The sequence below is a fragment of the Galleria mellonella genome, unplaced genomic scaffold, assembly GCF_026898425.1.
Source record: "Galleria mellonella isolate WM207_F2 unplaced genomic scaffold, CSIRO_AGI_GalMel_v1 utg40, whole genome shotgun sequence".
NCBI lineage: Eukaryota > Metazoa > Arthropoda > Insecta > Lepidoptera > Pyralidae > Galleria > Galleria mellonella.
Window position 1 is genome coordinate 1,692,191 of NW_026442094.1, and position 24,138 is coordinate 1,716,328.

The following is a 24,138-nucleotide window of genomic DNA, read 5'->3' on the forward strand; positions in this document are numbered from 1 at the left end:
ACAAACTCACTTTCAATTTTTTTATATTAGTAAGAATAGTCTAATATATTTATAAATTTATAGTTATTACGGGGAAAAAATATCCCACTAAATAACAATAATAACACTTTTTCATCCATGAAAGTAATAAAAAAAAATTAATTAATTTAGTTAAACATTATACCTTTGAAAGTCTGTACAACGATGTAATAATACTATTTCAACAAACGAAATACGTCTCTTGTTTGTATTGGGATACGCTACAAAAGCACGAAAGGTTTCGTGGACGCGTCTTTATGGGCTTGTTACGCCCAGATAACACCCATTTGTACAGGGTTGGCGACGTTTTATTGAATACTTTGATAAAGTGTATTGCCTTCATTTTATTTTCTAACAAAATACAGTAACACAAAATAATTTCTTTGAAATTGAGTATTAAAAATTTTCATATTCACTATAGATCACTTATTTTATAGTATAAACCCGTTTTTTCATAAAAACGTCAAACCTCTCATCAACCTAATTTAACTATTGAACTGATCCCTTTCTTTTGTGCTAAATTCTTAGTTTGAAAGTGACAAAACAATATAATAATTAAAACAGGTTTGTAGAAGGTTTAAGTTTTATAAATTAGGGTGTAATTCATTAGAAATGAATGTAAAAGTAACCAAATTTTGTTGAAATTATCATTTATTCTAATTTTGTTTTGTACTACTATTAGACATTAGCAGACTGTTATATGGTCGGGACAATTAATTGTTTGTTTGTATCGAAACAGATTATAATGGCCTATTTAACAGTCCATTGGCCAGCAAACACCTCTACTCTGTTTTACCATATAGTTCGACGCTTCGTTGGCTTCCCACTACTTCTGATTACGCGTTCTAAATTCTAGTATTAACATTTTTAACGCTTGCCTACTTCTATCAGATGGTCTAACCCCAAAATTTTAATTAATTTTCAATATTTTCGCTCTTGAAAAAAAAATTTAATAATGCTAGTAAAAATTGTTTTAAATATATTATAAAAAAGCTTTACTATTTAACGATAAACATAAAACCCTACTTGTAAGTACGAGTAGCACACATGTTATGTTGAATTGGGACTTGGCTCTTCCCAACCCGAATTAGATATGTACGAAGACTTTGTTTTAGATTTTAATATACCTACCGTACCGAATAAAACCCTTAGTGTCTTTTGGGAATTCAACTTTCGGGACTCAATGTTACACTATTTCTATAGTATAAAGAAATATAAAATATAATACACGGCCAAAAAACTGGCCATTTTATGACTCAAATAGTAGATAATGAAAACTGTTGTATATATTCGTATACAACATTGTTTTATTGTTATAGAGAATTTGAAAAAAAAATTAGATACATATTAATATAATAATATGAAAATACTTACCAACATTTATTTTTTGTTAGCGAAATATTTGGAAGGATTTTTTTCATATACCGAACAGGCCTCGGAATATCATTTACCTATGTACCTATAGGCATACATTTAGTTTTTTTAAATACTTCGTGTATAATAAAATTTGGTGTATTCTTTTTTAAAACTATAACATTTATTCCATTATAATTGGAAAATATAATTTCTTAATATAAATTAGTTATATTATGTATTAAATATCACTCACCTTCTCCTAATATAGAGATAGCAAAATGCAAAATCAAAACAATAACGAAGCACTTGCAATACATGTTTATTTATTTTTTAATTTATTTTTTACTAGCCCAATTACCCCGGCGTCACGATCACAAATGGTAAATATTTTGCTACACCGATGAACGAGATCTCACTGGGATTGTAAACAGCGTGACGAAACCATACTCAATGGGCATTTGTGCCGAACGCGCAACTCTTTCGTGTTTAATTAAACGATTATCAATTTTGACGAGATTGTATTTAATATGAAGGACAAAGTACGTACTGCGAGGACAGAAAAAAGAAAACGACCTATAATTATTATGGCCATAGATACAAGTATAAAGCGCTGGTTTGTTGTGAATTCTTAATTTAATTTATTGCAAACTGTTTCAACAGATTTTTTTTATACAATTTAGAATGGCAAACAAACTGACGGCCCACCTGATGGAAAGTGGTAACCGTCGCCTATAGACATGAGCAGTACCATGGACATAACAGAGTATACTGTTTCGCCCATGATACCCACCATGTGTTGCCATTCCCGAGGACTCAGATATTATTCCTGCTTGTACCCTGTAAATTCACGCCATATCCCACCCTTCAAACCGAAACACAGTCATGTAAACACAACTGCTTTACGGTTGAAACACGAATGGGACAGAGGTACCCAAGCAAACGACTTTTGTACAAAATCTCCCTCTGGTTGAAGAAGAAGAATTGAAGAAGAATGTAAATGAATAGTTGATCTAAGCATAGGATAGTGTACTCATATTTAATAGCAGTAGTAGTCGATATTAAAAGTCGATTGATTGATTGAATGTTCCAATCTGTTACTAATTTCTTTTAGAAAATATTATGCTGTTAAATTTCTAGTAAACTTGATTATTTTTACATAAAATTACAATGAATGGAATACAAATGAATGGTTTAATTTTGGTTTATACAGTCTGGCCCTGAAATATTGTAGTAAAATGTTTAAAATTACATAATATTATATAAATTATTGTAGATCCACTGAAACTACGTAGAAGTGTTGCATCTCTGTGCATATTCTACCGAATTTATCATGGAGAAAGCTCTGAAGAATTGTTTGGATTGATACCTGCTGCTAATTTTCACCACCGTACAAACTGCTATAAACTAAAATTTCATCCCAACCATCTGGACGAGTGGTGATCCCCCCCCCCCGTACGTTTTAGAAGGCACTTCCTTTCACGCACAACCACTCTTTGAAATCAACTTCCAGCAGGAGTATTTCTGAAACGATACGACATCATAACCTTCAAGAAAAGAGCATGTTCCTTTTTAAAAGACCGGCAACACACCTGCAATGCCTGTAGTTTTGTGAATAATCACAGGTGGCGATAGTCACTTACCATAAGATGAGGCGCAGGCTTGTTAGTTCCCTGTGTTAAAAAAAAAACAGTATTATTAAAACAATGATTTTGGCTGTAAGTTTCAGGAGGAGTACGTAACTCACACAAATGACCGCGTTAATAACTTGTTATTTCGTAAATGGTACATAATATTGATAAATTGTCAAGGAGTCTTGACTTAAGATTTTACAAAAAAATGAATGTGAAAAATTTTAGTCTGCTTTAAGATATAGTCACGCGAAAATATTGAAGCATTTCACACACAAAAAATTTGAATTTTTTGCTTTTTTATGTCAGTTGAATATAATTTATAAAGTTCTCAAGAATTACCTTTTAAATGAATGAACATTTATCCAATCATTAAATCTGTGTACGTCATCTATACAGTTAGCAATAAAAGTAGCAACAGACTTAAAGTAATAATGTTTATCACAGTAGGAATAAACTTTCTTTGGCCGACCGTACCAAATGATTACGTGAATTCACGTAACTTACGAGTAATTATGTGAATATAAATTGGGTCGTGCGATTCAGTCCACAGTTTTTTTTTTTTTTGGTACACTTAATGTGCACTATATTATATAACAATATTGTAGTTTTAACTCACTTTTTACATGTGCTACTACTATCATTTTATTTAAGAATAATATCGTTACGTATTTACTCGCTTTGCTGCATATTTTGTTCAACGATCTGTGACGATACCAATAATATGTGAAGGTACTTACGACCTTTGTGGCACAGTGGTAAATACGTTTGGATCCAGTCTTCCTAAATAAGTGCAGAGTAATAAATGTATCTATTTATAGATTAATCTAAAATTAAACTATCATTAGATACGTTAAATTTCTTTTCGCTGTAATACGCATTAGTTACGACAAAACAGGAACATTTTCCGAAAAAGTGAAATTAATTGTCAATAGTAAAGGGGTCTAACAGACCCATTGCTAGCATTATACTTTATCAAGTCGATCTCCAGGCGGTTCCCTCTAAAAATTGTCGTCGTTAAGTCTTGATGGACCAATTGACCCTTTTTTATTGTTACCTATCATCCCTAACTATTGTAATATCAACGTATACCAATGGCGCAGGCGGAGTCACCATTTTATTGTTAACAATTAATAGAGAGACCTATATTCAATATTGAACAAATAACGGCTGTGATGATGATGATGATGATGATGATGATGATGATGAAGGCAGATCAGTGTAGTATCTTTTCACTTCGGCGTAAAACTATAACTACAGACAACCATTCAATTTTATAGAAAATGGTGAACTATTTTATTTTTATATGTACACGACTGTACTTACTGCTAAATCAAACAACTTAACGTTTATTCTGTTAATGACAAGTTCAACTCCCCTTGTAGTTAAATATCAACAGTGGGAAGAAACTTCTGTAGAAGTGTAACGCAAACACTACAAGGTTTACTGTATAAAATACATACAACTAACTAGGTCAGCTTCCATGATTCTGAAACGTTCAAATAGCCGAGCCCCTTTCAGACATTAATTATTAAATTACTGACCCACCTTCTACACTTAAGTACTTACCTATTATGTGACAGATTTCAAGGACTTTATTCGTGTAAGTGAGTCACTTTAATTTTACGAAAAAATCGTACTGTGTATGTTTGGGTTCATAGAAATTTATTTAAAAAATCTACAATTATCTACATTATTCTGTACAAAAAGAAAAAATCAAGCATGCCACGTTGATTTTGATCTCTAGATTATAATTTTTCCAATATAAATATTAATAATCCTCATTCCAAATTTTCAATTTATATAATTATATAAATAAAAAAAAACATCTCGATACATTGCTCTAGAATAATTACTATAATTTTACATTGCTCTGAATTGATATGAAATAAAGACAAATAAATACACGTTTACTTATATATTTAATACTGTAATATTACTCAAATATTGCTTTTTCACAATCGTTAACATCATCATAATCAACCTACATAAAGCCTTTTCCAGGGTACACCACTGATCTTCAGCTCTTCGCTTCCAATTATTATTACCAGCCACACTGCGCATGTCATCTCTCCGCCTAACACTGGTCGTTCTAAACCATGTTTATCGGTTCGCATAGTCCACTTTATCATAGTACTTGAAAATGTTTAATGTTTAAAATAATTGAAAAGCTTAAGTTAACCACTCCAGTGTTTAGTGCTTACAGTACATAAATTTTATTTATTTATTTAACCGTATGGTATATCAGTGGTTCTTATAATTATGAGGTAGCAATGTTATTATTTTCTTCATCCAAGCATATTTGATAGCATCATTTTTGAGGTTGAATAAATCTGCATTATTGCTTTTATATATATATATATATATATATATATATATATATATATATATATATATATATATATATATATATATATATATATATATATATATGCACTTCTTTGTACATAATGCTTTTCTTTAATATCTCGGCAATGACAATATTATAAATGTAGGATTTTAAAGATATTTGGATATTTGTTAGTTAATTACGCTTAAATAGCTAGACGGATTTGATTGAACTGTGGAGATTATATACTAACGTAACACATGGATACATGGTATTATCTGCTGCATATACCTTTAAAATAATTTACATTGTCTTCTCAATAATAGCTTACGTTTTATTTTTAATCTTCATAAGTATGACCATAACTCTCCCTATCGTACTTAGTTTAAGTGGCTCCCCTATATAACAGCGTAGAATTACAAGCATACTATGTACTCTGCATTACATTTCCGACTACCTTAAGTGTAAATTTCAATTTCACTTAAGGTAGTCACAATATTCACTACCAATTGTTGTGTTCATACTTGCAGGAATCTTCTTCTTCACATGCTGCTCGTCGTACTGGCTTCTTTTCCTATCCGCCGTTCAGGCTATTAAACACAGGAAAGCACTCCCGCTTGACATAAGACTACTTAACTTGACTATCCTAAGCAAACTAACTTTTAAACATAAATTACGCTCCTTTTTTCTAAAAAAAAGGTCGATTTATAAACTTCATTGTCTTTTCTCAATTTCCCTTTAAACTTAACCTTTCTAGTTACTTTGTCTGAGACACAGATTGTTTTCTTTATTTTTCTAATTTGATGTATCAATATTTTACGCATTTAATATATGTTATATATTTATATTACATATTTTGTGTATGTTCTATAATACTACTTTATGTTTTCTCAATTCATGAATACACTGCCTTCCTATTTCTCCGTTTGCCAAATAACTGAGTGGTTCATTAAAGTTTAAATAAATAAACACTTTATATACCGATTCACGTGGGTAAAACCGAGGGAAACATAACAGCTAATAATACGTAATGCTTACCTAAATAATGTGGACGCCGATATGTTAACGTTCACGTATCACCGGTAATAATTAATGAACTCAATGTTATTAATAAAACATAACGTTAACATTATAAGGTAGATACAGTGAAGCAACATGCATTGTTAATCACTTGCGAAACATGTAATTAGAAGCTGACTATAACACGATCGGTAATCTTAATTTTATTAAATTTCAATTTAATTAATTCAAACAAGCTGACCCTGTAAATGTCTCTTTACCACCTACTATCGCTTACATACCGGTTACATTTTTTTTCTTATCGGAGTAAAAACTATTCTATCTTTCAAATTGGAGCGAACAATATACATCTTGCCGTGTGTTCCCGGCATAGAATAGACAACCCCTTCCTTTCCCGTGGATGTCGTTAGACTTGACTAAGAGAGGGCGAGGGATGGACAGCAGCGTCCCTCTTAAAACATCTCTAAAAGCCTACCTGCGGTTGCCAACCTACCTGCCAAGCGTGGTTAATACTGGCAAAACTCCCCTTATGGGAAAGGCTTATGTTCAGCAGTGGACACTTAACGGCTGAAATAATAATAATTATAACAAAATGTACATTTACAAAACTTTATTAAAATCGATTGAGCGGATTCGGAGATTAGTGTGAACGAATTTTATATATTGAGATATGAACAAAACCCATTTCAGTATTGATTAGTGAGCTTGCCTGCAATCGACAGGCGTGCAGGCGGGTTCTTTAATACATTATTGGTATAAAGATAGATAAAAAAGACGTGTAACGAAGAAGGTGTAATGACCTGAAATCTAGCAATATTATTTGTGAAACTGGATAACTTTTTTTAAGAAACATCAATTGAAATTTTAGATTAACAAATATTTGGACAAAAAAAAAAAATTTTTTATGGTGTCGTGAGAGTGAATATAGGATAGCATTTTTTATACAACATACGTAGTGTGGCAAGCAAGTTGAAACTGGTAACTATAGATGGTAAAAATAGCACCATGAATATCTGTATAGCTCATGGTACCCCTTACGTGTTGCCATTCCTGACAACTAAGATTTTATGCCACTGTGTAATTTTACTGCCATATCCCTCTAAAACGAGTGGCGTGTAGGGATTTTAAGTCATGGGGATGCTAACCCCCATTGATAGCGATATACCCTGTCAGGTCGATCTCTACGCGATTTCCCCTGGTAACTATCGCGAATAATTCTTGTTGAATCAATCACAATTGCCTACTTAACCTGGTTTCATCCTCTCCTATCACCATTCACGGGTGCCCCGCCAGCGTATGCCGGTAGCGCAGGCGGGATTACCATTCCATTATCACCCATCAAGAACCCTCCAAAAGGAAACATTCTCAGACAAGCATTTTTACTTAACGTCGTAAATAGGAGTGGATCATACCCATGCCGATTACTATATATATATATATATATATATATATATATATATACACTATTGAATATCAATAATACTCATAACTTCCTTCGTGTGACCAGGATAAATAATATACCTTGACAGAACGTGTCTTAGACTACTCAAATAACAGAAATGGAAGGTAGATTTTGCGAATGTGAGCTCACACAGAAGCTTACGTATTTTTTACATATGACTGCCAAAGTTGCGTTTCCTCACTCTCTTCTCCTTTTTGCTAATACCTGCTAAATAGATCTTACCTAAGACCAATATAAAAAACTTGAGCGTCTCCATAAGAAGTTTGGACTTCGTAAGTTTCGCGCTCAGCTCAAATGAATCCTAATACATTGACGCCATGATTGGCACATACTTTCTCTTCTTTATTCTATTTTATTCAATCCTCTCACGCCTTAAGGAGAGATTTATATTTCTTCGCTTCGCTTCGTCATGCTTCGCGTACCACGAATAATCTTCATCTAAAAAGCCTTTCACATACTTGTACTATACTAAATCCTTTTCCATTCAGGCTTTGCGTCTATGGAACTCATTTTCTTTTCTCGCCTCTGGAATTCACAGCAAGTTCCAGAGGTTCTAAATGATGCTAAGGACTGGGCATTATAAAAATATAAAATAGTAGCCTATGCCCTTCTCCATCTCACATAATACGTGTGTACCAAATTTCATGATCATTGGTTGAACCCCTACAGCGCTAAATGTTAACAAAATAACAAACAAATTCAACGAAATAAAAACATTCTTGAATTCCCTACTTTAATACGTTTTCTAATTGATTGAGCTGTTTTAAATTACTTATATTAAATCATAATCGTAATAGCAAATACCGTAGAGATGTTTTCTAGTAGAAGCGTGCCTATAACATTACGAGGGGTGGAAAATGTCAAGGTAGTGCAGTTATTTTAGTTCCTCCTCCACAGATACGCCCTTGAAAGACCCTCGCAGTGGTGCGGAAAACAGCTTCACGTAGTTAAAACCATTTGAACTATTTATTATTTACTACTTATATTCCTCAACTTCTCCCGCATGAATCAGTACATAAAGTAAATAATCCTATGTGTTAAGTTAGTATATAGCCTACTCATGTGCCAAATTTCATACAAATCCGTTCAGTAGTTTTTCCGTGAAAGTGTAACAAACATTCATTCATCCTTACATATTTTTACATTTATAACATTAGTAGGATTTAATCATATATATCAAAAATTTTAAATTTTGTACGCGTAACTAGGATATATTTCCTAACTGGGACAAAAATATACCAAGTTTTATAGTAATTACTTAAACTATAAAAACATTAAGAGGTAATAAACAAACATTCACTTTTACATTTATAATATTAATAGGCATAGTACATTATTATAATGTCCAAATACAACTTGCCTTTATCCTTATAACATTTGATTATTAACGTACGATTGGAAATAACTACTATTTGTACGTATTTATTTTATTATTATTCTTTTGTCTGTTATCTACCACAAATGGTTAGAATTATATTAATGATATATATAATGAATGATATACACATTATATCTCTTGGAATTGATGAAAATATTGAAGATTATTATTTTATAATTATATTAATAATTAAATTAAACTAAATATGCACAGACCAAACATTTATTCATGACTAGCTTTTTGCCCGCTACATCATACGCGTGACTAATGAAAACCAATTAAATAAACCATTTCTAGATGCTATATTAGGTTTAAACATACTCCAGTTGTCAAATTACACCTTTAGGGATGCAACTGTAAATACTGCGTCCAATTTTATGCAGTAGTTTTTATGTGATACCAGAACAAATATACCAACAGACGAAATTTTAAAAAATATATTTTTTTTTACCTCTATTAACTTATTAAGACACCTCATATATTTTTTTCTCAAATATCTCCCACATAAAGACTAGTTACAATTTTATTATATTAGTATGATGTCACAACCTTTTGTATCCAATCCAGATTAGAGAAAACGTCCATGTAAATTGTAATACAATTTTTATGTATGTGAACATTTTTGCAGCTAGCCGACGTGACGCCAATAAGACGGCCCCTCGATATTAAAGATCCACCTGAATCTCCAGATCCCGCCCTCACTGTATCAATTGAGCAAATAAGTCCATCTACGTCGTACGGACATTGAGTTAATTTGGTAGTACCTTCTCGAGGATATGCCACATAATCTTCAGAAGCGCCATATCCAGCGATTACTGCTGATTGTCCGATCTGTGGTGGTGTTTTCGTTAATTTCACTGGTTGTATGGAAGCACTGAATTTAATCGGGCATTTAGTCTTTATCAAAGCAATATCGCCTGGTTTATCAATAACCGATGCGTCTCCAGATACAAAAGAGGGATGTATATGAATATCGCTCCGATCTACTTGAGCAATCTTTCTTAGTCTGTCCTCGGTTTGACGAAACACAGTTACACGCTTGACATCTGTTTTGAAGCAATGCGCTGCGGTTATTATCCATGAATGGTCTATTATGGAACCACTACAGAGACTCGGGTTACTTAAACGTCGATGCACTTTGAGTTGCACTAAATATTTATGCACTTCAAATCTTATGTCCTGACCATCAAATACACGCGAATCTATTGCAATTATTGTATTCACAAAACAAGAAAATAATATAATCAGTAAATAATTTTGATTATACATGACTGTTTAAGTCAAATGCTTACAATAAATAAACAATAATTATTGACATTTACTATAAAGAAATTTATTATATAGCTCCATTGTATTCGAAGTATGAAGCAAATGAATGCCACTTTTTGATAATTATACAATTAAAATATTTCTAGAATAATGCGAAAAATAGTTTCAAGAAGTTATACACATATGTATATTTCCTCATTACTAATGTAGCATAAAGCAGGAAATAAGGTCTATAATTTTATTTAAAAGTGTAACATATACTTGCACCATAACACCCGATGACTTATTTGAACTACGCCAAAGGGCTCAAAATCCTATTAAAATCATAAGCCCAAAAATCAACAATTGTATGTGACGATCTATATATTATTTGTTGAAATATGAACATAAATTTTTTACTTAAAAACGACTTAAATTAACAATGATTTTAATCACAACAAAATATCCTCATGAACGACGAGATGTATCGAAGACAAATTAGACTGAAAATATTGAAATTTGGATTTTCTTTTTTATAACAGGGGACAAAAGAGCATTTCACTCGTATGATGGTAAATGACCACCGCCGTTCATTAATACCCGCAACATCGAAAGAATTGCAAGTATGAAAAAGATTATGCTCTTTTCTTAAAGTTTATGATTAAAAAAGACTGCTTTTGTAAATTGATTCCAAAGTATGATTGTGTGCGGAAGAGAGTGCCTTGGAAAACGCACAGTGCAATATCGCCACTCACCAAAAGGTTGGAATTTTAGATACAAGTCTGTACCGGCACTCATCGGTATGAACACGCGAATTGTTTGCATGACCTTTACTGTTATATATAATGCATCCCCTGTACTATTGCTGACATAGCAATGTTGCATAAAATGCAGAAGTGTGTGTCTACGAATAGATTTTCTTCGCTCAGAAAGTAGGATTTTGCTTCACAAATAAAAATGGCGACATCGATCTTTTAAAAAGTAATATGGAGCCGACAATAGAAAAATGTATCAATCAGAATCGACGATTGTGTAACATGACTACTAAGAAATAAATGAATTGAGAAGCTTCTTCTTTTGAAAGCCCCTTAAAAACAAGAATAATGACAAGACTGAAAAATATCGATCCGATAAGTATTTAATTGCTCAGCATAAAAGTTAAGGCACTATATAATCTCAGGAGAAATGTCTAACTGCGTACGTAAATATTAAACGTTGCTATATCTCGACAATACAAATTATTAAAAAGTTTACTTTGGTAGTAATATATAGTATATATATAGTATAATAATATATATATAGGTAGTAATATATATAGGTAGTAATATATATAGTAGCAACTCCCTGTAGAGTTCTGAGAGGGCATAAACACCATACTCATTAAAATAATTAAAACATTTTCATAACATTTTCACTTTTAATATTATTATAAAATACTTGTACTGTATAAAGTATCTGCAATAATCTTAAATAAAATTCGATTAACAGCATTTAATAATATTTTATTTTAAAACATGCTTTGAAAAATTACAATATATTTAACAATTTTACAAGTTATACTAATTTGTTTTAATGTTTGCAATAGTCCTACAAACATTTCAGTTTTTATAGAGAATGAAAAAAATAATAATAGGATTGGATAATTTTTACGAATTAATGAACAATAGCATTCGGAAATAAAAGTTATCAACCAGTATGTTTGGCCTGCCACGACTATCACACTTGGACTGGACAGTCCGACACTTACATATTTAAATGACGGTCAAAGCTATATTTGGAATTTCCTTAAGGGATATAAACCAGAACGAGGAAGTTTGGCGTGGAACTAGAATGGTTCGTACAGCTCTCAAAGTTTGTCAGCTGAAATAGTCCTACGTCGATCATATTAGTCGAGTTAACGTTAGTAGGTGATAAAGGAAGGTCTTGGAGTGCAAGTCGCGTACAAGATGGAGTTTAGTGTGCTCTCCATCTAGGTAATCTGATGATATTAGTAAAACAGCCGGGATTCATGTAGAAATGAGAGATCTCATATGTTATAAAGCATGGGGGCAGACCCATGTTCAGCAATGAATAGTTACAGGCTGAAATGAATACATGATGAACCTCCTTCAAGTTTGCTAGTAATTATGCAATTATCCTACTTTATTTTTATTTTTTCATTTTAAATAGAGACATAAAAATTGTGTTACAATCCAAACTATTTCTATTACATACAAACTATCTATACATATATATACATACAATCTATATGTTGTCATGCTACTGAAGTATTATAGATAGGTATATATTTAATTTAGCAATTCCATAATGTACAAATTTTAATTAGTTATAAAGAAAATGGTTACTTTCCTATCCTGTCTGGTAATTCCAAAGGAAAATAAGGAACACATGCTTTATTAATTTCCCGAATAGTAAAAAACAGTAAAAGGAAGTCAAACATGCCGCCGACCGATTACGGTGAAGAAGAGGGTCCCTAATCTTAACGCATACATACAGTTAATTTAACTACAGGAGATTAATATTAACAAACGATACACGAAGCAGAGGCCGCTCTACAATGGAAATGACAATATAGCGAGGATAAAGTCCGGCCCCTCGCAAAGGCCGGTCTTTTCGGCAACATCGGACTCCCCGAAGAAAGCCTTCCAAGTATGCTATATATACGAAGACGAACGAAAAATTTCGATAGCGCGTTTCAGATGCAAGTCTCCGATTGGTGTTCACCAGTAATTTGGTTTCGTGCCGTTCCATTCAGTGCTCGTGAGCAGCAAAAAACGTGCATCCGAGGCCATAGCTCGGAAACGGTAGTGGTTAACGGTACTGCAAATTGTTGAGATAGCATATTGTTACATACGAGTAATTTAAAGAGAATACATACATGTCATTTTAATAGTTATGAAATATGTAGAAATATATTAAAATAAAATCATATTCATATATCTCGTACCTCCAGCGCAATACTGAGGCCAGTGCCCTTATTATTTTAATAATATTTATAATAAACCGATATACAATTAATAAATTGTAAACTATTTGATGTTATTAATTAAAAATAAATACGTTTAAAATATATACAGTAAAATCTCAATTACCCCAATAATTGAATATCCGGATTTATTCTTCACGACTCTAATTACCGATTTAAGAATAGTATTATGTAGATATTAATTATCTTTATAACTAGTAATTTTTTTATATCGTATTGTCTAAATGACATATGTGAAACCCTTTACATAATAAACCAATATAAAATATAATTACATATATTCAGATTTGATTTTGAAATTGATTATCCGGATTTTCGATTATATGGAATATCCTTGGTTTTATTCGATTCAGATAATCGAGATTTTACGGTATTTTAAAATTGCAATCCCTTCGCGATGTACCTAATTTTTTATGAGTCAAAGCAATAAAATATTACATGAATTATACATTTATTTTATTAAACGAACAAAAAATATACGATAATATCGATATTTTTGTTAGTTAAAATTTTTATAAAAACATGTATGTGTTTGTAAATGTAAGAAAACAATAACACGTCAATAATTTTTTATTACATATTTATGACTAATTTGATAATTGGATTTTAACACCTGATTTATCCACCACAAGTTATAACAAATACTGGCGTAATAAGTTAAACTGGTATTTATAACGTTTGCAGAAGTTACACCAACCAGTATTCCAGACGCAATCAGGGGTCCTCCTGAATCTCCACTCCCTCCCTGTGCTTTTCCTTTTGTGCACATTAATTGAATATTATCATTCCAACACTTTGATATACGGACTTGACCTTCACGTGGTGCAGTCAAACCGGGTTCAGACTTTCCATATCCCGCAATGTTGCCATATCGGTTAAAATTTTCCCAACATCCTATTGTTATAGGCTGCACGTATTTATTAAATTGTATGCGATGAACAGTCTTCACTAAAGCAATGTCAACCAAAATATGTTCGTTGGTAAGTATACTATCATTAACAGTTCCTTTATCAAAATGAGGATGTGTTAAGACACAATTTGCCTCTGCTATCTGTTTCTTGATGTTTACATGATGAAATATCTTGGCATTCACTTCATCATTGAAGCAATGGGCAGCAGATATTATCCAAAATCTGCTAATGATCGAACCACTGCAAGTAAATAAAGTGTTCTCCTGTTGTATCTCCAATTTCACCAAATACTTGTGGACATTTCGACGTAAATCACGACCATTATATACTCTATTTTCCAGATTGTAACTAAACGTAATAAACGAAAAAAAGAAAAACATAGAGTAAATCAACTTTAAGGTGATCATTATTTGATTAGATTTATATGTCCAATGAAGTAAATGTTTATCATCTAATTTTTTGTAGCGTAGGTACTTATTGATAAATTCACAACACATTCTTGTTATATTTATGTTCGGTAAATGGTATTTATTTTACTACCACATATGTAAATTATTTAAATGATAATATTTTACAACATTACTAAATACTAGCTCTTGTCTGCGGATTCAGTTATGCTAATTTGCTCATTTCTTTTACCAGCTTACTTTCTCTTGATTTGATTTAGAGATATGCTATAAGAATTGTTGACGATGACAGGTTAACAAGTAATATCGAATCCCTTTTGGTAATTAAAATATAAATTTAAATAAAGTTTAATTAACATTGTGTTTTGAAGAACATGATCTGCGACATGATGCCTTTTACCCTTTACTTTTTACCATTACTCCGCTGGTCATCGGTAGGAATCCATTCTTACACTCTAAAACTAAAATGACAGTATGATTTCATAGGAGTTTCCTCCTGCGAACGCTCAAGTTGTAGAATGACCTTCCTGTCGAGGTTTTCCCTAGAGACTGAGGTTCTTAAAAAAGGGCGTAATAAAGTTTCTTAAGGATAGGCAACGCACACGTGATAACCCTGTTGTTATGTGTTCATAGGCTACAGTGCCCCCGTTTGCCTTCAGAGGGACGTATGCTTGTTTGCAATCATTATAGTATAAAAGAAATTTGTGTAAAAGAAGTCTTTCTCTTTCTAAAATGTATTTATTTCTTTCTCTCATTATTTTTCTAAGTCTGATTCGCTAAAGATCAGCATAAACCTGATAAACATTTATTAGATTTATGGTTCTTATATTTGATGCTACATATATACAAAATAAGTGTGTGTATTTATCTATTTTTTTTATACAACTTAGAATGGCAAACAAGCTGACGGCCCATCTAATGGAAAGTGGCAACCGTCGCCTATAGACATGAACAGTACCATGGACATTACAGAGTGTACTGTTTCGCCCATGATACTCCCTATGCGTTGCCATTCCTGAGGACTCAGGTGTTATTCGTCTGTACCCAGTAAATTCAACAGTAAAAAATAAATATTACAGGCACAACAAATATATGTGACTAACTTTTCCACACATCTTTGTCCACGTGAGCAAGATATATTCATTAATCCGTATAAAAGGTAGACAATCAGTACAAAAATTGATATAAAAGTGTTATTAAATATAGAATGAAATTGGCACTACCTGTGACTTAGCTGTTATTCTTCTGTATCCTGTAAATTCACTACCGTATCCCACCCTTCAAACCGAAACACAGCCATGCAAACATAATTACTTCACAGTAGAAACACAAATGGGATAGAGGTATCCAAGCTAACGACTTTTGTGCAAAGTTTCTCTCATGGTCATATGTTAGCGTTTGAACCGAATCGCAGCCGAGCAAAGTCGATTGACGGTAGAAACACAAGGGGAAAAATACCCAAGACAACATCTTTTTTTTTTTAATTTCAAATACTGATGAAATTATAATAACAATTCTTGGTCACGCGGACGAAGTCGCGAGTTAAGACTAGTTGTATTATAATTGTTTCACGTCTACTCCATTACCTTCTCGTAGCGCAAGATGTGATTTGAATCTTGATAGAGTAGGAAGATGTCGGAATCTTTTGATTTAGTAACAAGATTCAACCCTTTTCTTGTGATGGATGGGATCTCATGTAAATTCTGCTGCATACCTAATCTTACTCCTAAATCATAAGTAGTACCTCTCTAATGTGCTATTCATTTTAGAGTATGTATTAACTTTTAATATAAAACTTTGTCTCCAACTTTCTGTGCATGAAATATACACCATATTTTAAGTAAGGCCTTTAAGAACACAGCCACATTCAATTCAATGCAGTAGTTTTTGCGTGATATCAGATTAAGATACAGACAGTCAAAATTTCTAAACATTTTTATTTTGGCCTCTTATGGTCTTATTAAGGCCGTTCATATTTTTTTTTAAATATCTATCATGTACAGATATTTTATTACATTAGTAAGATTTCTATCAACTATTATAATAATTCAAGTTGTTACTATTTAGAAAACGTTATCATTCTAAAGTTTATTTTCTTCTCTAAGTTCATGCTGAAAAAATAAAACTCTTATAATCCGTCCTCTTTCATCCATAGCGGTATGTTTCAAGAACCATAGATGCTATTAGTTTGAAATATAAATCAATATCAAAAAATTTGACGTTCATAAGCGGCTAAAATGTCCTACATGAATAAATGATTTTTGAATTTGAATTTGAATATTAAATAAAATGGACTTTACGCTGATATAGCTAGTCTTTTACATAAATAAATCACTTTCTTTACCTAAACATTCTACATCTTTTGCCATGTGGTCCCGGTATAGAATAGGTCATCCCTTCCTTTCCAGTAGGTGTTGTAAGAGGCGACTGACTGAATTTAATGATCGAGAGATTGGTTGCAGTGTCCCTCTTAAAACGTCAACAAAGCCAACGTTGCCAAGCTGCCTACCAAGCGTGGCAACTATTGGCGAAATCCCCCAAGAGGGAACCCTACGTTCAGCAGTGGACACAGCGATTTATATGATAATGATAATTCTACGTCTACGTATTACTTGATCTATTTATGTCAACTTATGTATATCTTTATGCTTAAGAAACGTTACTCCACTCCGTAATCTACTTGACAGGTAAATCAAAGAACTCTGAAAAGACATTTGAATTAATCATGAGAAGTTCCACGGCTTCATCTTGTTTTCATCAAACGAATGGAACGTCAAACAAGTAGACGTGTTCAAACAAACATAAAGGCTGGCTATGTACAGAAACTTACCTACCGCTTAATGTACTTATAGCTTTATCACGGAGACATAATGTTTATTTTATTTCAGCCCGAACTAATCACCTGGAAACCTTTTTTAAAAGTCCCATATTCTAGGTAAAGATAAAAAAAGAAAACTAATAACAAATTTCTGGTGAATTAAATATTGTTTTAGTTCCGTATTATTTGAAAATATTTTTAATAAATATTTTATCTATATAAATAAAACTGTATTACTGAATGTGTTGCTAAAAACAAAATTGGAAAAGAGCAAAAGTTAAAAAATAATTCTAAAAAAATTAAAACTCTTATTTCTCTTTTTCTAATACAAACTGTTCCTTACCAATCCTTAACAGGTCGACAACCAATCGTTATGAAATTTGGAATTTAATAATAATTTTCAATGTCTATACATATATACATATGTAATGGAAAATTAATGAACTCACCGTGTTTGCCATTTCCGACAATTGTTTCGTGTTCATCCGGAAGTCTTTTTCAAATGACGTACGGGGCATTGTTTCAGAAACGGCAAGTTCGTTGATTTCTCGTTATATATGTATATAGACATCGTATTTAAAAATAACCATACGTTATAAAAATAATAAAACAATTTTCAGTTATTTTTCTGAAAACATTAAAAATTCTAACATCATCTAGATTATCATCTTAGCTCATCTGGCGAAAATGGAAAAGAAATTTAAAGGCGAAATCCAATTACAATTTCCATGAAAAAAAAAGATATTGTATGACTGCTGAACGTATACCTACTCATGGACGCTAAAAGCCCGCAGTTATCATTTGTGGTACAGAGGTACAGAGTATTGCCATGTGTCGCAATGTAACTAGGATGTCCTGATCTTCAGAAATTTAAAATCACTATTATTAAAAATAATATGTTATTATTCTAGTCCTTTAATTATTAATACGGTACAGTAAGATAGATAATGTTGTTATGTAATATAACTCGAATGTTCTAATTTCCCGCAATTTTAAATAAATATATATCATTTTTTTAGTTTCCTAATTACTAAAATTTGTAGTAAGTGCATAGTGTTGCCATCTACCACAACGTAACTTGGATGTATAAAAATTTAAAATGCCCTATTACAGGAATCATATAGGATTTGCACAACTAAAATTAAAAGACCTTTCACGATGAGGGTATTATTTTAATAGGCTAGTTCATTACAGTAAGTTATAAAAAAAATCCTATTATGATTCGTATACAGCGGGTTTTAAAAGCCCCCTAATATTTGAAAAAATAACATTATAAATAATTAAATTTATCGCACGGTAAGTTTTTGCTAGAAAAATACCTTTGAGTAAAAATTTGTGTCCTTTTAATATTTTATTACTTCAGAAATATTACCGATAATTTTCATGTGAAAACTTTTCTATCCCACGAATGACGTAGAGAATTTGGTAATACTACCTGCTACACGTACTTAATTTCCATTTTAATTGAATTCAACGGATGAATAAATTTTTAAAAAGCCTTTACGACAGTCCGGTGCCCGGATAGTTTCGTCTGCGTTTAATTTTGACTCAACGTAAATAAATTTTGTTAATCATAATAAAAGAAAACAGATATTAATATGAACATATATTATTATGATAACGTCCATTTTTTTAGATATATGTCAAACACTATTGTAAAAGGGGGAAAGAGATTGTTAGTAATACGGACTAATGGCTCCATAGCTAAACAAGTCCTGTCAGGTCGACTTCCACGCGGTTCCCCCTGTAAACCATTGTGATTAAATATTTCTTGCATTCGTCACGATGGGCTAACTGATCTGCTTTAATTATCATCTATCATCCCTCACTGGTGCCCCGCCGATGTACAACAATAGCCCAGGCAAAAGTTACCATTTTATTATTATCCATTAAAAAAAAACACTATTGTAAAGAGTATTAAGGTAAGTTCAAAATATACACCAAAGACACAATCGATTTTTTAAGTTAAAAAAGTAAGCTCTCTCTAAGGTACTAATCTCCGATATATATATTGAACAGCTCCATGGACATCACCAAATACACTAAGACGGCCACGATATCTTTCATGCGTTGCCATTTTTTTATTTGCCAACTACCTACCTAAACTAACCTATATTTCGTAACTATGTTTGCTGAATAGAATTAATGAAAACTCTTTATTACTTAAAAAAATCATACCAATTATATATATTAACAATATGCACACAAATGAAATTAATAATTAATTATATAAACTTAATAACTAAACTAACTTTAACTAAAGCAAGATAAGGAGGCAACAATGGACGGTCTTATCACTAAATAGCGACTTCTCTTCCAGGCGACCTCAGGATGGAAAGAATAATTAAAATTGTGCCTGGTCAAGGCGTAATAGAAAAATAATAAATCTAAAGAAAGGAGAAAAAGGGGCTAAGCATAAATTAATTATTCAAACGCAGTATAAAATTTTTAAATAATAATATATTTGCACATAATAATAATAACATACTTATAATATATCGTATTAGGTACTACGATGGAGATGATTTTCTTAAATCGTAAATTTTTTTTACTAGAATTAGTATATTAACATGAACATATATTTCTGCTTGTTTGCCATTTCAAAAAATTCCATAGTCTGTAAATTCACGTCTTCGCTTATGGAGTATCAGAGGAATAATAGTCTATTTATAGAATTGTATCTACAGCCTAGAATGTTATCTATAAATGTTTTGACTTTTCATCAGGGAAGGCTGTTAGGTTATATATGCGGTTCACTGAGGCACTATAAAGTCGCTGTATAAAGGTTTCATAAAGATTATTCATATTTGTCTATGTTTATTAGTAGATAAAATTTTCATACAACATTGATATAAATAAAAAAAAATTAATTCATATCAGAAACACTTCACAAATTTTATACTTCGTTCATAGTAAGTTTAAGCACAAACAGATTTTGCTTCGCAACAAGCTATAATTTGCTCTGCAAAAAATGCATGCAGGCATCATTCATGATAATCATAACATGGTGATTAAAATTAGAAATATCCCTTACAATTATAACCGTATTTAAAAGGGGGTGCTCACCCCAGAATGCGAGGAGACCTATTCCTTTCGCTATGCACAACTACATGTCTGAGGGTATGTAATACCTGAACCTTTTTAGAGGTTTTAATCTTAAAGAGATCAATGTTATTAATTGGAAAAATAATTATTTTTAGTCAGAACTTTCACAGATAGCGCGTAACATACTCATAAAAAAATATATAAACGAAAAGAGACCCTTCTCCTTTTAGATATGGCTTAAAAACAAAATAAAATGACCTTTTATCTTTGAACTCGTACAATTTTATTGACATTCAAATACTTTAACAAAGTTATAGCTTCTCTATGTAAATACTTAAATAGCCAGAAACCATTTCATATTGAAACAAAGGTAAGCGTTTCCCACTTGACAAAACGCGATAGGAGACGATTATTTGAATTCTGACAGCTGACTCACCTCGCCGAACAAATATTCAACTTTGCTTTGTTTTAACTCGAATCGTTAAGCTATACCCTTACACTAATAACCGCAAAGCTGCTTACAGGCATTAAAGTCTGTGGAAAACCCGCGTTTCATACGAAACTTACAGCAGTCACTGAAAACAAATGGCCATGGGCGGACGTATCGCGCGCTGCGTCCCTGAAGACTTCGTAACTTTACTTCAATATCAATAAATACGCACAAATGCAATAAAATGTATTCAGAACTTTAACGTGATCATTTTAAAAAACATTTTCAATTATTCTATGCGGGTTTGTGTGAAATTAAAACAATGATACGTAATGACATTCCAACCGAACGTGCTTATTCGGAATAAGAATTTGCCGTGAATGTGGAAAGCTAGACGTATATATACCTACCCCCGCCACTGAGGAGCTAACCTAATTTAAAGTTAGCAGGTAAGTTTTAGAGTAATTGTACTTAGGATCACCATACCTGCGTGACTCAATGAATTTTTAATTACTTTCAATGATAGAGTTATAAAAAATAGTTTATTTTTATGCTTACACCTTTAAAGTAAATTCAAGAGAACAATGAGAGGAAAGCAAATGTAGTAGTATAATTATAAACATTATACAGAGTTAATCGTAAATAATGTGGTATACCATCGAAAAACTATGAATAACAATATAACAATTTGCCCCAAAAACAATAGTCAAACGTAAAACCTCACATTTTTACACCCTCACGTAAAAAAATCAATCATGTGACTGCGTGGCCTTTATAGTGACATAAAAATAATTTCAAATTTCGAATTTGAGACAATTTCAAATGGAGGAATGTTTTTCCGACTTATTAATATTATTATTCGATTTTGTCTCGGTATATCCTTTATGACTAACCCTTTATACTCTTCTTAATATAACAATTATTACGAGTACAGTGTAAAAATATATTATTGTAGATATTATGGTAATATAGTAGGTACACGTATTTCTTGTTGAGACAAAACAAAGCATTATTAAAAATTTACTTGTATATCCCTTAGTGCCATTTGGTAAATAAGTTCGCGCCTTTTTTTACTATCATGACACAAATTTCCTATCCTATAGTATTTCAGGTTTCTAAAATTCTATTTATTGTAATTCAATTATTAAATACAGCTCAAAAGAGCTAATAAAATAAATAAATAAAAGTCAATTTACCAAAACAATTTAAATTAAAGATTAAATGTTTTTATAATCTAAATTCTTTTGGTAATACCTAATTTAAAACCAACCGATTGTCATTGATTTAGATAGAGTTTCCTAAATTAGATTATGAATTATTTTATTACGATATAAATAAAATATATACAACAAATGTGACAACAAAATAAGATAAAAAAAACTCAGTGAAGTTCGATAAATTGTAGATTTGCATCCTGATAACTAAAACTAAGGCGACTAACGGGAACTTAATGATCGAGGGATGGACAACAGCGTCGCTCTTCAAACGTTACCAAACTGTTGGTAATTACGGTTGCCAATTCGCCTACCAAGCATAGCATCTACTGGCAAACCCCCCATTTTGAGGGAGGCTTATGTTCATCAGTGAGCAGTCGATGACTGATATGATGATGATTATGATATAGTTACAAGATCATCTAACTAAATATTAAATACAATAACTTTTAAAAGTTTAATAGTCCCGTTCAGTTGCATTCATGATTCAAATTAAATAATATTAATCTCGAATGCAAATAATAAAGCGCAGTTTTGGACAACTGAAATTAGTGGGTCATTGTTTGCTCTACCACGTTTGATGATTTGCCCGTACCTAGTTAATATTGTTGACCAACATTTCTTACAGACAGATATTGAAACGTTATCTGTCTTCTAACGTAGCAGACTGCGAACATACCGTCATTTCTCGGATTAATATTGTAGATGGAGTGACGACGTAAAATGCATTGAAAGGAATCAGTGGATACAAATGGCACAGGACTGTTTCTTGTGGCAGTCTATGGGGACGCCTATGTTCAGCAGCGGACAGATGTCTGAGACTATGATAACACACTTTATTCTGATTCTTTATTAATTTTTTTATTACCTTCTTTCTCTCTCTCTCTCTCTTTAGGTACTTATAATTTTGTAATTACGATATTGACAGGATTCCTCGTATTAAAGCCACATTTATTTTCAATATTTTATTTATCCCAATTTCCTGATTTCATCGAATCAAAAATGTTATTAAAAGACCTTTCTCAGTACCTCATATATATTCAAAACCTTTAAATTTCTGCCATGAATAGATTCCTCATTTAATTTAAAATTTTATTTAAAAAAAAAATATATTTTTCCACGGACGTTAGAAACTTTTACTGCATTCTGCTTTCTGACAATCAAACGGGAACCACCGTGAGCAAATATTTGACGCGCTCAACTCTTTGTGAATCAAACTTTCAAAGAGAAAACTAAATGTGAATACGCTTCCTATTTATATGGAATTTTAATTTAAATGCGTTAATTGTAATTTACATAACTAGGAAAATTTAAATTTATAAATATTTAATATATAAATTTACAGTACATACACTTAAACTATCATAATTAGATAACTTCTGTAGTGAATTATACTTCATAATTTTTCTTTTTTTCTTCTTTGTGTATGTCTATCTATATCTATTGTAATTTGCTAAAGTGATTTAAATAAATTATATATTTATCTGTCTATCTATTTGTGTAAAAATTTGGTAATAATTTTTTTTTTTATTTCCACTTTGTATCACGTATGTCGTTAGCTTATTCTAGTTAAATGAGGCCACACATGGAATACTGTTCTCACCTGTGGGCAGGAGCGCCACAGTACCAACTCCTTCCGTTAGACCGCATTCAAAGTCGGGCAGCTCGAATTGTTGACGATCGGCGTCTTACTGTCTGGCTCGACCCACTGAAACTGCGTAGAGATGTTGCATCTCTGTGCATTTTCTACCGAATTTATCATGGGGAGTGCTCTGAAGAATTGTTCGGATTGATACCTGCTGCAGATTTTCACCATCGTACAACCCGCCATAAACTAAAATTTCATCCCAACCATCTGGACAAGTGGCGGTCCTCCACCGTGCGTTTT

The 24,138-nt window shown here is 31.9% G+C and overlaps 3 protein-coding genes across 3 annotated transcripts in view; 1 reads left to right on the plus strand and 2 right to left on the minus strand.

The window, feature by feature from the left end:
- Nucleotides 1–9,669: 9,669 nt before the first annotated feature.
- On the minus strand, nt 9,670–10,475 carry LOC116413801 (snake venom serine protease rhinocerase 5-like). Its single transcript, XM_031914691.2, has one exon. It carries the CDS (start codon nt 10,458–10,460, stop codon nt 9,723–9,725), a length of 738 nt encoding a protein of 245 aa, XP_031770551.2. The 5' UTR covers nt 10,461–10,475; the 3' UTR covers nt 9,670–9,722.
- A 3,509-nt stretch (nt 10,476–13,984) lies between these two features.
- Nucleotides 13,985–14,787, minus strand: LOC116413822 (anionic trypsin-2-like). Its single transcript, XM_031914813.1, has one exon. The coding sequence runs from the start codon at nt 14,741–14,743 to the stop codon at nt 13,985–13,987; it is 759 nt and encodes a 252-aa protein (XP_031770673.1). The 5' UTR covers nt 14,744–14,787.
- Nucleotides 14,788–21,187: 6,400 nt separating this feature from the next.
- Nucleotides 21,188–24,138, plus strand: part of LOC113520243 (uncharacterized) — a 97,762-nt gene continuing 94,811 nt past the window's right edge. The window contains exon 1 of the mRNA XM_052898072.1: nt 21,188–21,485. The gene's annotated coding sequence lies outside the window, so the exon portion shown is untranslated. The remainder of the gene's footprint in view (nt 21,486–24,138) is intronic.

Bases quoted from the DNA above. Each gene is read 5' to 3' on its own strand.
- LOC116413801 (XM_031914691.2), bottom strand. From the start codon at position 10,460: ATGTATAATCAAAATTATTTACTGATTATATTATTTTCTTGTTTTGTG.
- LOC116413822 (XM_031914813.1), bottom strand. From the start codon at position 14,743: ATGATCACCTTAAAGTTGATTTACTCTATGTTTTTCTTTTTTTCGTTT.